At 44.3% G+C, this 17,108-nt stretch overlaps 2 protein-coding genes across 4 annotated transcripts; one reads left to right on the top strand and one right to left on the bottom strand.

Moving 5' to 3' along the window:
• Nucleotides 1-1,146: 1,146 nt before the first annotated feature.
• LOC120456488 (A-kinase anchor protein 1, mitochondrial) lies at nucleotides 1,147-11,352 on the bottom strand. Of its 2 annotated transcripts, none has more exons than XM_039643352.2 (5): nucleotides 10,940-11,352; nucleotides 5,012-6,211; nucleotides 4,351-4,741; nucleotides 4,147-4,280; nucleotides 1,147-3,893 (listed from the first exon to the last, which is right to left on the bottom strand). In XM_039643352.2, exons 2-5 carry the CDS (start codon nucleotides 6,188-6,190, stop codon nucleotides 3,825-3,827), a joined length of 1,773 nt encoding a protein of 590 aa, XP_039499286.1. In that variant the 5' UTR covers nucleotides 6,191-6,211; nucleotides 10,940-11,352; the 3' UTR covers nucleotides 1,147-3,824. The 2 variants fall into 2 exon arrangements, with proteins under 2 accessions (XP_039499286.1, XP_039499287.1); XM_039643353.2 differs by lacking the exon at nucleotides 10,940-11,352 and adding an exon at nucleotides 7,152-7,284.
• Nucleotides 11,353-11,610: 258 nt separating this feature from the next.
• LOC120456486 (ubiquitin carboxyl-terminal hydrolase 16) lies at nucleotides 11,611-16,988 on the top strand. 2 transcript variants are annotated; one of them, XM_039643349.1, is made up of 5 exons: nucleotides 11,611-11,767; nucleotides 12,222-12,658; nucleotides 12,753-13,372; nucleotides 13,434-14,596; nucleotides 14,876-16,988. In XM_039643349.1, the coding sequence occupies exons 2-5, from the start codon at nucleotides 12,263-12,265 to the stop codon at nucleotides 16,090-16,092; spliced, it is 3,396 nt and encodes a 1,131-aa protein (XP_039499283.1). In that variant the 5' UTR covers nucleotides 11,611-11,767; nucleotides 12,222-12,262; the 3' UTR covers nucleotides 16,093-16,988. The 2 variants fall into 2 exon arrangements, with proteins under 2 accessions (XP_039499283.1, XP_039499284.1); XM_039643350.1 differs by lacking the exon at nucleotides 11,611-11,767 and adding an exon at nucleotides 12,028-12,148.
• Nucleotides 16,989-17,108: the final 120 nt, after the last annotated feature.

The following is a 17,108-nucleotide window of genomic DNA, read 5'->3' as shown; positions in this document are numbered from 1 at the left end:
AGTGGTGTCATAATGCGAGTAAATAAGTCATTAGGTAAATGTTTTCCATTGCGGAATTATCTGCTAGCGTTCCATTCAAATTACCTATGAGATAAGCCGGGAATTCCATGTTACTTGAAAAGCTGCTGGTGATAAATTTATGAAGTGATCTTTTCTCTTTGCTTATTTCTCTGCGTGTAAGGAAACCCCGAATGCGAGCTGTTTGCTGATTAACACACGAAGATCGTTGATAGGACAGCAGATACCCCGATAGGTAGATATATACTAGCTGTGGGGATACCTGGACTTATCAACCCAAATATAGTAGACCGGGCCAACGTAGGTGGGGTCCACTGTACGGCGCTATAGGGGACACACTTGGACTTCGATAAAAACCGGCAGGCGAGTATAAACCGAAAATGGTCAGCAGTAGTAAATACCTCCAGATAGACGGACCCGCAGACCCAGACACAGTAAAAGCACTTTATGAACTTATCCGAGCCGGCCGTGACTGGACATTTTCCACAAAGATTAGACCGGCGAAGAAATCACCCCGAAATGACCAATCAAATGAAAAGGAAACGAAAACGAAAACAGAACCGCAGACAAAACCAATTAGGAATCGATAATCGCCGGGGTAATTAGGGCAGCACATATAGATTCGGAAGAATTCCAGTCATTGGCCAATTCAAGTTTTTTACAATCCTACGACCGAAGACTGAAGACCAAATACCGCTCCTGACCAGTTTCACAGTTTAGGCAAATCTCTGACGCAGAGTTCAGTTCGCCTTCAGCTCCAACTTTGATATCGCAATCGTTTTTATCCAAGACAGAATAGTGCGGCAATCAAGGGTTCCTTTGATCGATTGCATTGGATCATGGGAATTGGAAATTGGAAATCGACATTATTGGGGGGATCGCAAACCATATCGGGCTGTGGCTAGCAGGATGATGACTTCGACTTCCTTATCGCGCGGCGATCACGTCAATCCCGCTTTTTGGATAAGAGCCCTTGAAACGGGTAAGTACATAAATTATAAAATTAGATGGCACGTTTAGCTTGCAGGTCCATAAAAATGGCGATATCTCGCCCGATATGCCACTTCCTGGGATGATTCCCCCACTGCGATGCAGGCTGAAAGAAAATTGAATTATAAGCCCGGTTTATTCTTTTTCAATAATGTTTTATTTTAATGTACTTGCATTATATTTAGTTAATAACTAGATTTGTAAATTATTCTCACTTGAATGCGTCTATAAATTAAATCTTATTCGTAACTCTTCGTCTCTCAGCATTACTAGATAAGAAAAAAAATAGAAGTACCACACACATACGATGATCTTTGAGGGAGGACACTCTTCTCTTCTCTTCTCGCTATCGACTAAGATTAGTTTCAATATGTGCTCTACATCATGTCTGTTGTGTTTGCATTATCTCTATGTCAGTAAATCAGTTATCAGTTAATCAGTTTATCAACAATTGTACAAGTGACAAATCTACAATGAATTCGATAAAAAAACACCAAGAACGTTGACAACTCTGGCGCATACAAATTGAAGTTCTACTCTCATCTAGTTTAATGCTCCATTTAAAAGTAACCAATAATTAGTAATTTAGTGTTCCATAGGCTAAAATGTAGTTATCTTTCAACCGAATTTCCAAAAAGGCGACATTAAAACGAGGATCCATTAAACGAATTTGCACTACAGTGTGGAAGGCAGCAGGAGGGGGCGGTGTGGGGGCTAAAGACCCCCTCGCCAGAAACCTCCGTGGCCTCTCCAAAAGTTGATCAAGTCAATGTTTTAGTTTAGGATAACAATAAGAATGAACTACTTTTAATTATCAAGTAAATGATAGAATAATTACACAAGAAAGATCTAAAAACAAACAGCAAAAAAAAATAATTGTAGTAATAATAATAATAATGGTATAATGATAGCGTTAACTATAATATTTGTAAACTACCGTAGAAGAAGAAAAACACTCCAAGTCTTTCATGTTGACCAAATAGATAGATATTGTGTGGATCATCACTTGTACTTTATATTATCTAAGTAATTTAATTATGACGATGACGACATGAGAACGATGACGACGACTATTAAGCTGAATAATGATTTAACCTGAAATCTTTATAAAACGATTTATAAATTTATAGTATTTTCGTTGCTGCCGATCGTTTGTCAATGTAAAATACATTTAAAATAAAACTCTAATTCTTCTCAACAAAAATAAATATGATTAACATGGTTGGTTTCTTGATTGGTTGGTTGGTTGGTTGGTTAGTGTGTTATTGTGTTATCGATGTTTTGTTGGTTGATGTTGTTGTGGCTGCGCTACACTTAGAACAACTCTAGCTAAAATTTCTGCTAGGCTAGACACCCAGAATTGGTAGCTTTAAGCGATAAGTTTGCTGCAATTAGCTTGCTTCTTGTCGTTTTAAGAAAGTACCTCTTGCATATACAAAAGAAGTTTGAAAGAAAGGCATTTAGAGGTTTTCACTCCTTCTTTTCAATAGGCTAGTTTTGGTAGCAACAATCATTGTTTCTCATTTCTTTTTTTCTTTTTTTTGCATTACTTTGTCTGTCAAAATGGATTTTATTTACAATGGGTTTGGGGGAAAAGTATCCATTTCTTGATGCATTCAAGGTTTTTCTGTTTTTTTTTTTGATTGTTTTGTTTGTTATGTTTTATGTTTGTTTGTTGACTAACAATGGCACACACGCATATATAGTTAATTAGAATTTGTAACGTCACTTGACTGCTTTTAAATGGTTTCTTTCTTTGTTAGGCATTCTGTGGCTTTAGTGCGGGTGTGGTGAGGTGAGGCGAGTGGTTGCTGCTCCTCTAACTTCCTTCCTTTTTCGCTCCTAACTGCTTCATCTTCTTTTGATCTCCAACTTTCAGCTGTTCGAAGTAATCTTGTACTTTTCGCGGTTGAGTAGTTTCAGTATATGAATATAAATTAACAAAAAAATATATAATGCATGGTAAATATATGAAGTGGTCGATCAGATATTATCAGATGTTTAAAAAAGCCTAATATAATATTTACAGATCTCAGCAATAGCAGCATAAAACTAAAATGATGTCAGGTTTTTTCCTTTCATTCTTACCCAGAGATATATTTAGTTGTTTGTTTTTGTTTTTTTTCTTTATATCTGATGAACGCTTGATATTTTAATTAGGTTTAATTAGTGTATTTTTGTTTTTGTTTTTGCATTTTGTTAACGTTATAAAAACTATTTACACTAGGTAGTAATGCCTACTTATAAACTGAGTATGGTAATATCTTAAGCGGTTCGCTCTCAAGTCCGACAGCTCTAGCCGATCCGTAGGATGCCCGCCCGCCCATGTGGTGCCATGTGGTCACAAATCATAACCTAGCTGATCGTCCCCCCATTTTGGTATCCAATCCTGGGCAGTCAACAAACAAACGTTTGCCTTGTTGTGTAATATGTGTGGGTTAGTGAGGTGTTAGGTGCTCTTACTCATATATGCGTGTGTGTATCTTGCGTGTGGATGTTGTTTGTTATGTAATGATTAAGGGGCTCTCTCTAGGCTCAGTCGCAATCTACAACGTAACGAACGTTTCATTTTCTTTGTTTTGGGGGCCTCTGCATTTGCCAGTTGTTTTGAAATCGGTCAATTGCTATATGCTATGTGCTACATGCTAACTGCAAAAGCTGCATACGAAATCCTTGATCCGAGTCCGCGCAAGACTCAAGCATTCCTTTGTTGCACTGCCAAGTTGCTTGATTTGGGTTTGAGTGATTGTTGTTTAAGTTTGCTTTTAAGTTTTCATATAGTTCTTGGTTGCTAGTTGAGTTGTTCACTAAGGCTGTTAGTCACGCATCTCCACCCACTTTGCGAGGTTTCTGGCGACCAGTTCCTTATTGATAAAGATTACATTCTGCAATTGGAAACAAGAGTTAGAAATGTTCTGTTTCAGAAAAAGTGTGCTTCTTTTTAAAAGGGTAACTTATTTTTACAAGTTAAAGAAAACATGTATAAAAAAAAGTGGCTAATGGTTAGCTTGAAAGTGTTGATAGTATTGTGAGCAAGCAACAGATCGAAACTGTTTTGCCATTATGTCACGCACTGTCATTAGCTATCTTGCTCCTTATAATCACTCTGTCTCTCTCTAATCGGGAGCTAATACTCACATTGGGACCTAGGGATGCGAATAAATAGATTTCTGGTATGTTGTGACTATTGTAGCCGGCGACTTGTGCTTGCAAGACAATGCCTTTGGTAAGTTGGTTAAGGATTTCGGCCGCCTCGATGGACCAGGTGCCACCTGCGTGGAAAATGGAGAATCGCGGAATGAATACACAGTATATGGATATAAAGCGCACACACACACTTACCGATGGGCTCAATGTTGGACAGGATGCATTCGGTGGCCTGGAAGGGCACATTCATGAAATCGGTGCGGATCTGTCGCAGTGTGCTGAAGCCGACATTCATGTAGCCACCGAAATCGAGGAACTTGACCAGACAACGCTCCTCGTCCTCGGGATCTGTGTCCACAATCTGGACGCGATACCACACCCCATTAATGGGTATCACGCACACGGCACTGACCTCCAAACTGGGCAGCAAGGGCGCCTCCATGGTGGAGTAGCTATCGTACAGCTGCTTCTGCAGCATAGGCAACGATGGATGCGAGGGATGCAGCGGATGCTGGATGAAAACATGCGATCCAGAAAGCACCGCACTCACCACCACATCGTTGTTGATGCCCTCGATCAGTTTCAGCTGCGGAGGAGGAGTTAGCCAAGGCATTAGAGATATATGGATGAATGGATGGATGGGGACTCGAAATCGAAGCCTTTCGATTGCGCCGACACGACACGAACAGCAGTGTTAACCACTTAGAGAGTTAGAAATAGTCTCTGCGTATTCAACGAAAGGAATACTACCATAAAATCATCAAATCAAGTCAGCTAATTAGACATATAATCAGCTATAGCCATGTCGTGTCGGCGGCATCGTTACCATTGTCATCGTCACACCATCACCACTCACTTGTAGATTGTAGAGGGTTTCGTTCGAAAGAGGAACTATGGTCTGGGGAAGCGCAAAGTGGATGCGTTGCATGGTGAAGTTCGGATACCGCTTGGCCGGCAAACGTTGACGGATCATGGCCAGGGCGGCATCAATCTCGCTCTCCGTTCCCTCAATGGTGCAGATGCGCACCTTACCCGAGTAGGGATTCTTACTTAAAGCCACACTGGCTAGGGTTTTGACCTTGATTTGGTTAATAAACGCCCGCTTGCGGCCGTACAGGTGACCAATCAGGCTAATGGGGAAGAGGAACTCGTAGCTGGTCTTCACGCGTGTCGCCTCCGAACGCGGCAAGCTGGATCCTTTGCCAGAATCGCCCGATTGCACGCTGCAAATGCTCAGCGATGGACTGGCCGCATCCACATTGCGCTTCTGGTTGCCATTGCTATCCACCACTTCCTCCTTGAGCACCGTCTGCTCCTGATCCTGGTCGAGCTCCTCCTGATCAGCCTCCTTCTTGGAAGACTCCTCCTTGGAAGCCTTCTCCTTGGGCTCACAGTTGTTGTTCTGCTCGCACTCCTTGGTGGTGTAGTTGGTATCCAGGAAGGAGTTCTCTGGCGATATCTTGGGAGTGCGTGTGGCCTTGATCACCACCGGTTCCACCGTCTTTTGGCTAGCCTTACGATTGTGGAAGGATACGCGTGTGTTTACCGAATCGGGTAAATCACGTGGCGACGATAGATTTTCGAAATCCTCGTCTATCGAGCAGAGTTTCTTGTGCTCGGCGTCCTGTATTTTTGACTTCAGCATTTCGGAATCGATCTGCTGCTGATGCTTGCCATTTGAAGTGCGTCCATTGCTCTGTATTTTGATTGGTGCTGATTTACCATACAACATGGTTGTCGGACTATCCTTCTCGTCACTGCTACTTCCGTTTCCGCTCCCGCTTCCGTTGACTATAGTTCCATTGATGTTCATCGACTTGCTGGCCGGCTGCTGCGGCAGTTTACCATTCTGCAGGACACCGTTGGCCTTGCGCGCCTGCACAGTGGGCTCAATCGACGAGTCGTTAATGGCCGATGAGTCCTCGTCGTCGGGCTTGTCTAAACGATTTTTATTTCTACGCCGAAACCAAAAGACGCCGAGTATAAATGCTACACCGGGCAGTGAGAGGTAGAGTAGAGGACGACCGGATACCATTTTCGCTGAATATTGAAGGATCTGAAAGGGAGAAGTTTGTTACGTTAGTTTGTGCGATCTTAAAAATATACTAAAGTGAACTGTCACATAAACAAGATGAATTACTATCCATGTGTTACTTTGATTACGCTAATATTTTGTGCAATATTTAAACGAGTTATGGTTTGTTATTAAATTTACAATCGGAAAATATGTGTGAGCTCTTATCAGGGCAACAATTTACAAATCAAGTAGCGTCGTATTTAATTACTTAAAAAGCTTGTCATGACACAAGATAAGAAATGGTACACAATATGCAATTTTGTGTCGAATACTTTTAAGATTTGAATGAAGTGCTTTGAGTTTGCGCTTAAATAAGTGAAGGAATTAATTATTTTAATCCATTTTGAAGAATAATGCGAAATTCAAGTTGCCAAAACCATCCACTTGACCATTGTTTTAAAATAAAAACTACAAATATGTTGTTATATTTGAAAAACCTACAAAAAGGTTTTGAATTGGTTTTGCGAATCACGAGACCCGCGTGCATGTGCTCGTTTGCATAAGTGTGCGTGTGTGTGTGTTTGCCAGTGTGTTTAATTTTGGTTTTTTCCTTTCTGAACTTCTGCGTATTAATAGCAACAAATAAATACGTAAATAAAGACAACAACACAAATGCCGAGAGAGAGAGAGAGAGAGAGAAAGGGAGAGAGAAGCGAACGAAAGAGGTGCAAAGCGATTTTTGAATGCCACGCGGAAGGGAAAAACGCAACGGGAGAGAGCGAGAGAGATGGAGCAATAGATCGCATGCAAAGAGCGCGTGCGCAAGAACGCAAAAGAGCGGCGGCAAAGAACGGAAGAACAGAAGAGAGACGCAAGAAGAAACCGTTACGTTTACGTATGCCAATGGCAAATGTTACGAAATCATTACAAAACAAAACTAAAAGTTACGAAAACAACAGCTTTGCCAGAAATTCTTCACCTCTTCACTAAATAAATGTGTCTTTGTATATCACTACTAGGATAAAACTGATTCGTTGCTTCTTTCGGTTTCGGTTTCGTTTTTATTTTTCTTTTTTTTTTCGTTTTATGGAACCAATTCGCTTCGGCTTATTTTTTGGAGTTTCTTGTGCGCTTTTGTTTTTTTTATTTCGTTTTCGAAATGCCGGCGAAATTGTTCGAGAGATTCGAGATATCGACTGCTTGATATATGAAGGGAAACTACTTTGCCCGCCTTCTAATTGGCAATTCCTCTGGCTTTTTATTTTTATTATTTTATTTTTTTTTTATTTCGGCACCAATGATTCTCCGCTCTTCACTCCATTCGCTCTTCCGCATCTGCGGCCCCCACCACTCCCCGCAAAAAAGAGAGGATGCGTTGTGGCAAAAGTTTTTTTTAGCGCCCCTTTCCACCCACACACTCACACATCCCTCCAAGCGGGAAAGAGACAGAGAGGCGGGGAGATGAAGAGAGAGTGGCGAGCTCATAAGAACAAAGAAATTCGAAAACCGTTATTCAAAATCCATTAAAATGCGTTTTACAAACCATTCAAATTTCGTCAACATTGCCGCACAGTGGGCTCAAAAAGTGCTAGTCATACTGAACAGCGGTTCAAATTCAGAGTTAGTGATCTTTGCGTGTTAATTATACGCCCTAATCATACGATTATACCTATATTCATACTACTTAATTAATTACAGGAAGTAAGAACTGATTTCCCCCACTGTACTGAGTTTTCCCTCCGTCAATATCGTCACTTTGTTAAGGCCCAAAGGTCCTCGGTTGCACAGTGGACAGATGATAAGCTCTATCGGAAAGCAACCAAACTACATACAGTGGCGTGCAAGTATGAGTACATGTTTGCAACTTTTGACTGTTGGCCTAAATAAAAGAAGGTATTAGTTAAGCAAATGAACCCAAATTTTTACTGTTGATTCTTTGATTATTTATTTACAAATTCTTAAAAAAAAAATATCAACAATGTAATTCTCTTCGTTAGGAAAAAATAAAATTTAAATTAACTCGCATGTACTCAATTATGCTCAATTTGAACTTTTCAACAAAAGTTGGACAGCTGATTCAACTAAAAGTTTAATTTTAGAATTTACCGTTTGTTTTTAAGAAAGTTTAATATCAAAGTATAAATATAAAAGCTTTCAACCAAAAAGGTACGAATCTCCACGTGTTTTTGCTCTTAACTAGTATTAAAACGTAAAATATGAAGAAATTGCCAATAAATGTTGAAGATTCAGTGATAAACCTTACTGAAAATGGATTTTCGACGCGAATAATAGCTGGGAAGTTAAATATAAGCCAGTCAGCAGTCATTCGTGTTCAAAAAAGGCGAAACGCGGTACCCAAAATTCAAAGAAGTGGTCCACGTCGATTGTTGACCGATGCAGATGCGCGGCTTATGATGCAAAATATTAAAAAGGATAAGAATTGTAGACCCAAGGATGCTTCTGTAGCTATAGGCAAGCCTGTCAGCCAGTGGACAGCGTGTCGAGCACTTAAGCGTATTGGATACGTTTCCGAATTAAAAAAAAAGAAACCCGCCTTGTCCGATAAAAATATAAAAGCACGGCTAAAATTTGCGAAGGCACATAAAAATTGGGAAGTGGACGACTGGAAAAAAGTTATATGGTCTGATGAATCAAAATTCAATCGATACCAGTCGGACGGAAAACAATATTGTTGGAAAAAGCCTGGAGAGTCGCTGCAAAGACGGCACGTACAGGAAACAGTAAAACACGGAGGAGGAAATGTCATGGTCTGGAGCTGTTTTACCTGGTGGAGCATTGGACCAATAAAGAAAATAGAAGGAATTATGAAAAAAGAGGACTATTTAGATATTCTGCAGACCCATCTTTGCGATTTTGTTGACAAATGCGTTTATGATGAGAGTGATATCACATTCCAGCAAGATGGAGATCCGAAACACACGTCCAAAATCGTGAAGGAATGGATCGGAAATCAAGACTTTAAGTTAATGGAGTGGCCAGCTCAGAGTCCTGATCTCAATCCAATCGAAAATTTGTGGTCGATTGTGAAAAGACGATTGGGACTCTACGAATCGGTTGCAGCAAACCAACACGAGTTGTGGCAACGAATCCAGCAAGAATGGAAAGCTATTCCAAAAGAAATTATTCAAAATCTGGTGGAAAGTATGCCAAAGCGAATAAATAGCGTCATTAGAAATAAGGGTCTTTGGACAAAGTACTAAAAGATAAGCTTTTGTTTAAAAATTCAAATTGAGCATAATTGAGTACATGCGAGTTAATTTAAATTTTATTTTTTCCTAACGAAGAGAATTACATTGTTGTTATTTTTTTTTTAAGAATAACAATTTGGGTTCATTTGCTTAACTAATACCTTCTTTTATTTAGGCCAACAGTCAAAAGTAGCAAACATGTACTCATACTTGCACGCCACTGTACGTACATATATGTATACATATATGCATGTATTTATTTATGTATAGCGACAGATCACCGGTTGGTGTGTGTGTGTAGGGGGGAGGGGGGTATAAGGGGCCAGTGGGGTGCTATAAAATGCCTATGGAAGGGCAACTGGGCAGACAGCTGTGGCATTTCCTAATCGTCGAAACCGGGTTACGGGAATTTTTTCAGATTAAATTTTATACCCTTTGCAGGCAGTATGTTAACTTGTTGCCTAAGCTTCCAACTCTTTGAATAAAATACATAATAAATAAATAAATGCATAATATAGCGGTGAACTGTGTAGTTTTAGTATATTTGATATCAACCCTGGGATTTAAACGACAAAATGTAATACAAGGGCACAACAACTTCGCGATGGTCTTTTAGCTTTATTTTTTTATTTCCTTCGCTGTAAGCTTGTTTACACATGAATATTGATGTGCGTGTGTGTCTGTGCGTGTCTCGGTATGCAAACAAACATGTTTAGGCATGTTTTGTGTATGCCTTTTGGTTATTTGTTATTTTTTGACTTTGAACTTGCACATTGTTGTTGCTCCAAACTCGAATACCCGTGCGGCCGAAAGAAGAAGAAGAAGAGGAAGCCGACGAACTGGGAGGTGAAGCAACAGCCTAAAAATTTGAAATTCCCACTTTAAAACTCCGAACAGGCAAGAGCGACACAGAGAGGCAGGCCAAAAGAGAGCACAGCACCAAAACAACAACAAGTCAGGTGCAACAACATTGCCAGCTAGCCGAAAAAAAAAGTCCACATTGTTATAATCTTGGCAACGTGGTTTCCGATCATATGGTGGCCAAAAATGGGCGGGGATTGTATAATCGGGGGAAATACCTCTTTGTATACATATATACATAGACGCAATAGATTTTGTGGGAGTGGCAGCTCCTTGTCGCCTTTGCTCTCTTTTAGGCTAAAAAACCCAAAATTAACGGTGAAAGCTGTAACACACAGACGCACTTATGCTGAGCATGAGTTTGTGTGCGTGCGGGTGTGTGTGAGTGTTGGCATTGTGTAATCACCGATTTGAACTCCAATTTTTTCCATAGCCACCCACTGTCGCTTTGCCGGAACAACGACAACAACCACATCGGCAAAGCCATACACTGAACAAAAAGCTGACAAAAAAAGGTAGTGAAAAGTTGGCAGAGGAACAGGGAAAGATGTGCGAATATAGCTGAACACACGGACAGTGGAACAAATCCGCACAGAACAGAACATGACACCATTTTCCATCTCATCTCTCTGTTTTGGCAAACACACACACGCACTTTTTTGTACTAGGTTATGTTCCGCGTGATGCGATTTCTTACCTTTGGGAACCGCTTGGGTAACTTATTTTGTTCACTATTTTTGGGTGATTTCAATGCTATCTACCGCACACGCGTGTTGGGTATTGTTTTTGATTATTTACTGGCGATTTATTGTCGTTTTCTCAACGCTACGGAGCTGCACGAATTAAACACGTGTCTACGTTCCACCTTTTACAAATCACAATAACATGGCCGGCGTGCGGCAGTGTTGCCATCCCTTCGCGAAACTCTGGCAATCAGAGGTGCCTGCTTAATCACGCGCAATCGCGGCAGTCAAATGTCCGAATTGCAAGCGCCGTGCACACGAAAAAAAAAGGAAAAAATACTTCTTAGTTGAAATTGCACCCGAATTGTTTGTACAAAGCCAAAAAACGTGTGTACCGAGTGCTGGTCATCGAATCGAATGGCAGCACATGCACAGACAGGGCTGCTCACGCTTGTCGATAGGTATCGATTGAGGCCGGGCAACTCAGCTCTGGCGGGGCTGCCACCTACTGCGCATAAGTGTTGCACATTATGCGATATTTCGAGACCATATTTTTAGGGCATTCAAACATATTGGGAACACGAAAGAACATTTTGTCAAAATAATTGTGCCTACCAGTGTATATTGAATAATAACTTGTATTTTGAAAACGTTATGGAGATTCTGACAACGGCTCAATTTGGCCACACGGGTGTTTCGACCAAAATAAGCAACGGTCACACTTGGTCACGTCGCTCACGTTTTCTATTTACGCATATACGAATAAAAAACGCATTGGAGTGCTGTAAAACATATATGTTGTATGCTCATGTGCAACGGATCTCGCAGCGAGTACATTTAAGGTAATACGCGAATTCTGAAGATTTCGCGCAAAGCCAGTGGCTGCTGTGCATGTGTGGGTAATCTCAGTTCGTGTTTGTGTGTCCGTGTGCGTGTGTGTGAGTGCGGAGTCCTTTGGATTCCCATGAAATCACCCAAAAAGGGTAATACATATATGTTTGGATGGCCACACAACCGTGGGGGCGGGGCTAGCGGGGGCGCTCAATATCGTTGACTGGCAGCGGGGCGACGAACTTAACCTCAAATCCTGGCTCACAATTCCAAACGTGACGAAAGACAACAAAGCAAACAAAGCGAATAATGTCAGTCAGTTGGTTCGAGTTCCAATCGAAATCGCAGCCGCTGCCAGTTATCCAACTTAATTGCCCAATTAGAAGCAAGCAGCAAGTGTCCAAATCCCTTGCATTCCATACAATTCCAAATCCATCTGATTGCAACGCTTCATATTTCCTGCAGAGCGCGTCCACAAGGAGGCCAAGGCCAAAAAGGTGCTCGCCATGGTGAAAAAGCGTCAGGCGGACAGTCACGACCACGAGAGCTCAACGGATTCCGGCGATGAGGAGCTGCACCATCGGAACGCACTCGTCTCCGCCGGACAGGTGGATGGCGCCACGCCCACCACCGCCAGCTGTCAGCACATCAAAAAGGCGGTGGATGCTGCCCGTCTAAGGCGTCTACTGAAGTCCACGGGGCTGCTCTACGAGTGCAGTCAGTGCCAGAAGCTGGGCAAGACAGTGGGCAGCGGAGCGGGATCGGAATCGAGAGAAGGAGCTGGCGGTTCAGGCGGAGATCCCGCAGACTTCGAGTTCGACAGCACCCTGTGGCTGTGCCTTAAGTGCGGCAGCCAGCTGTGCGGGAGGGCACGCCACAAGCACGCCTTAGAACATTACCAGGTGAGCAGGGATCCAAGCACTCCATTGAACTTTAGTCACCCCAGTTGCAAAAGATTTTAACGTTTTACATTGATACTCCATATGTGTATTTCAGACACCTCATTCGGACTCGCATGCCCTCGCCATGAATACGCGCTCCTTCGACATCTGGTGTTATGAGTGCGACATGAAGATCTGCTCCAATCTGCGCAAGAACCTGCTGGAGTGCGTGGAGCTGGTCAAGAAGTTGGCCCAGAAGCCGCCCACTGCCACGGTCACGCCCAGTCCGCCCACGATTAGCTACATCGAGCAGAAGATTAAATCCACGCTGGAGCACCTCACACCGATCGTGCCAATGACTGGCGGATCATTTGACGACTCTGGCGGAGGAGGGGCTCTGGCGATGGGCGCCGGCGGAGGATCTCGAAGCAGCCAGGTGGCCATACCGGTGCCACCACCACCGCCTAGTTCCGGGCAATCGCCCTCAGACTCGCTGACGAGTGTGCCGGGCATGGCAAAGAGAATTGGTCAGTACTCGGCCACCATCAATGGCGACACTGGGGACAGGCGAGTCTTGACCCTGGAAACGCCACGTATCGAAATGGACCGGCTGCCGCGCGTGCGAGGTTTGACCAACCTGGGCAATACTTGCTTCTTTAATGCGGTGATGCAGTGCCTCGCCCAGACGCCGTTCCTACTTAGCGTGCTAAGAGAACTGGCGGAGCCCGGGGAAGAGTAAGTTCTTAGCTAATGTGTATGTAGAGCAATTATATTTGATGTGTACTTCTTTCTACAGGTTTGTCTTACCTGGAGGAACCTTCAACATAAAGGACAAAGGAGACATTGAGCTGCCCATGATCAAGGGTACCCTCTCCTCTTGGGGCGGACTCACCGCCGCGTTAGCTAATGCCCTTGAGGAACTGCAGGCGGGCGGTTGTGTATTTACGCCCAGCAAACTCTTCGACAGGTTGTGCATGAAATGTCCACAGTTTACGGGCGGCGATCAGCATGATGCTCACGAACTGCTGCGCCAGTTGCTGGAGAGCGTGCGGAACGAGGATCTAAAGCGCTACCAGCGTGTGATTCTGCAGAACCTCGGCTACAAGGATCAAGATGTCAATAGTGTGTCAGAGGAGATGCGACAGAAGTGCAAGATCTATGGCAACCAAGCAGGAGACCGCATCCTGCGCCCGGAGCAGGTATTCCGTGGCTTCCTCGTGTCAACGCTCACCTGCCAGGACTGTCACAGCGTTTCCTCGCGGCACGAGTACTTTCTGGACATGTCGCTGCCCGTGGCCGTAGAGAAGCCACAGCCGCCGCAGCGCCGAAAGCCAAGTCCTGAGCTCAGTCCAGCGCCCGGCAGCTCCAGCGTCACCCAGACCTCCAGTCAGCCGACGATAAACACCAAGTTTACGGATGGAAGCGTCAACTTTACAGCCTCATCTACGTCCTTCTTCCTGCACGCTGGCGAGGAGGGATCCCTGGGCCCATCCAAATCGCAGGTGAAGAAGGAGAAGGAGCGCGAGCGTAAGGCAAAGCGGGCGGCCAAGCACCAGCGCCACAAGCAGGCCCAGAAGTTAAGCCTTAAGCTGAACGGAAATGACAGCGGAAATGGAAATGAATTGGCCGAGTCCGGAGAACCAAACGCTGCTCCATTGGCTTCCCTCGGTGCCGGCGATGGCCAGGCTAATGATGGCCCCGAACACCCCAAGGTCCAGACCGAGGACTCCACCTCGTCCAGCGTGACTACTTCGGAGCACTCCGATGCCGATGTTGAGGACAATCTGGTTGAGGACACAGCCCCGCCGTCCGCTACCAATGTGTCGAGCAGTTCGGCATCTTTGACAGCTCCCTCCAAGTTCTACACGGACAGCAATGGCAATGCCCAGCAGCTGGGCGAGAAGCGCGACGACACGCCGGAGCACATGGACAAGGATTCGCTCGAAGAGGACGAGAATGGTGAGTGGAAAGAGTGTGTTACATTTCATTATTTAATTATGACCTCTAAACCGAAGTACTTTGCAATAACCCATACTTTATTCATACATATGTAGTTCTCAAGATTAACTTAATATGTATATACTTGAGTTTGGTTTTGTAATTATAAAGATTGCATTCGCATGCAAGTTGATTTGGTTTATACAAAACACTGTTCGTGATTAGCATTGCTGTGCGAAAGTTGAATAATTGCCTGTTATAATATACTGACTCGTCGTCTTTGCTTTCATACGCTTGCAGACTCGGGAATCGCCACCAGTCCAGCACCCACAGCAACCAACAGCAGCACCAGCACGAATGCCACAGGCAACAACAACTCTGGTTCCGGATCTGGCGTCCTGGAGGATGCCTCCGCGCCAGCGAGCATGGTCAGTGCTGGACTTTCAGAGAAGGGCGCCTCACTGATCCGCCAGATCTCAGTGGAAGCTGAGCAGGGTGCATCCAATGGCACAGCTGGCGAAGCCAGAGAAGCCAAGGCGACAGCGCAGCCAGCGAAGACTGCTAACCAGGCCCAGGGACAAGCCCAGGCCCAGAGCCAGAGCCAGGCCCAAGCCTTGGCGCAAGCCCAGGCCCGTGCGAAGCGAGTGCGCACGCAGAGCTACTCGGACTGGAGCACCACGATAGCGCCGCGCTACCAGTGCGAGGATGGAGAGTGCTCGGTGCAGTCCTGCCTGAACAATTTCACCGCTGTCGAACTGATGACGGGGCAGAACAAGGTGGGATGCGACAGCTGCACGCAGCGCATTAACGGCAGCGATCCGAAGGCCAAGTCGGTAAACACCAATGCTACGAAGCAGCTGTTGGTCTCCAGTCCGCCAGCGGTGCTCATTCTGCACCTGAAACGCTTCCAGCTGGGGCCGCGCTGCGTCTTCCGCAAGCTGACGCGCCCGGTTAGCTATCCCAATTTGCTGGACATTGCCGCCTTCTGTGGCTCCAAGGTGAAGAATTTGCCTAACATTGATCGCAAGCAGAAGAAGCTGTTGTACGCGCTGTACGGCGTGGTGGAGCACTCGGGTGGCATGTACGGTGGCCACTACACGGCGTATGTGAAGGTGCGGCCAAAGGTGACGCCGGACGACAAACGCTGGAAGTTCCTGCCACACGGCAGTAAAGCGGAACTGGACCAGGACGATGATCAGCTGAAGAAACTGGAGGAGCTGCTTGCCAAGGAGAAGGCGCGTGAACTGCACCTGAAGGCGATGGACGACAGCGATGACTTCAGCAACTCCAGCAGCAACTCGTCCACCTCCGACGAGAGCCATGCCCCAGCCACGCCGCTCGAGGAGCAGCAGCCGCAGCAGTCGCAGCAGCAGCAGCAGCAGCAGGAGGAGGCCGCTAACGTGCATGCGCCGCCTGGCAAATGGTATTACGTGTCCGACTCGCGTGTCCAGGAGGTCAGCGAGGATACGGCGCTGAAGGCCCAGGCCTATCTGCTCTTCTACGAACGCATATACTAGAGACTAGGTCATGCTATAAGCGGGACTGAGGATGCGAGGCAAAGAAGATGAACCATGGGAATCCTAGATTTGAGACAGAGACGGATATAGAGATAGAGACAGAGACAGACAGAGTGCCGGAGAAAGAGAAGGCAGATACTCACACATGCCAAATGCATTTGGTTTCTCCCACTCAAAATTAGTTGTACACTTTCGTTATTTTTTTTTTGGAACAAGCTTTAGTTAGTTAAACAAAACGACGGAAGAAACGCACGCACTCATTTTAAATTGTAGTTCTCAGGAGTTTGGCATTTGTGTTCTCGTTTTACATGTACTTGTTCTTTAGTAGTTAACGAAAAGACACTGAAGGGAAATTATCATGTTTTACTAGCTGTAAGTTCTTTTGGTACCAACATTGCCCATAACTACGACAGAACGTTACTTAAAACTACCCACATCAGAAACTTGGGGGGAAAAGTCGCTGACAGGCCCGAAAGGAAATCAACACGGAATGGATAACTAAAAACGCAAAAGCACGAAGACGAAGAAGAAAACGTGAGGGGAAATCCAAGAGAGAAACTATTTGCTGATGTTCATAAGTTATTATAACGAATACGAATGAAATAAAAAACCAATTGCTCGCTTCTGCCAATATATTTAACTTTGCAGTAACTTAACTTATGTACACATACTATATATATATTTAATATATATACACTATATTACGGGCCCATATACATACCGCCCACGTAGATATTTACAAGTTCAGTCGAGGAGTAAATGTTTTGGACCTACGTAGCGAAAGAATTGGCAACAGGAGAGAGATTTATACAATAGCGAAAAATAAATAATTATACACACACAGTTTATCTTATGACCTAGGCTTAACTATCGATTAAATTATGATAACTAACCAACCATGGACTCTATGTATATTAAAGAGAGAAACGATTTATGAACGCAAACAGCAGTCGCTTGTGATTTCATTAACCCAAAAGCGAGAGCTCCCTTTCAGTAAGGGAATGGGATCAAGCATC

This window comes from Drosophila santomea, chromosome X, assembly GCF_016746245.2.
Source record: "Drosophila santomea strain STO CAGO 1482 chromosome X, Prin_Dsan_1.1, whole genome shotgun sequence".
Lineage (NCBI taxonomy): Eukaryota > Metazoa > Arthropoda > Insecta > Diptera > Drosophilidae > Drosophila > Drosophila santomea.
The sequence above is the reverse complement of the archived record's forward strand: the minus strand, read 5'-3'. Positions and strand labels throughout refer to the sequence as shown.

Excerpts from the sequence above, each read along its gene's own strand:
- LOC120456486 (XM_039643349.1), top strand. The coding sequence starts at position 12,263 with ATGGTGAAAAAGCGTCAGGCGGACAGTCACGACCACGAGAGCTCAACG. Across the intron at positions 13,373-13,433 it reads CTGGCGGAGCCCGGGGAAGA|GTTTGTCTTACCTGGAGGAA; the intron begins GTAAGTTCTTAG and ends TTCTTTCTACAG. Across the intron at positions 14,597-14,875 it reads GCTCGAAGAGGACGAGAATG|ACTCGGGAATCGCCACCAGT; the intron begins GTGAGTGGAAAG and ends ATACGCTTGCAG.
- LOC120456488 (XM_039643352.2), bottom strand. The coding sequence starts at position 6,190 with ATGGTATCCGGTCGTCCTCTACTCTACCTCTCACTGCCCGGTGTAGCA. Across the intron at positions 4,742-5,011 it reads AAACCCTCTACAATCTACAA|CTGAAACTGATCGAGGGCAT; the intron begins GTGAGTGGTGAT and ends CCTCCTCCGCAG. Across the intron at positions 4,281-4,350 it reads GTCCAACATTGAGCCCATCG|GTGGCACCTGGTCCATCGAG; the intron begins GTAAGTGTGTGT and ends TTTTCCACGCAG.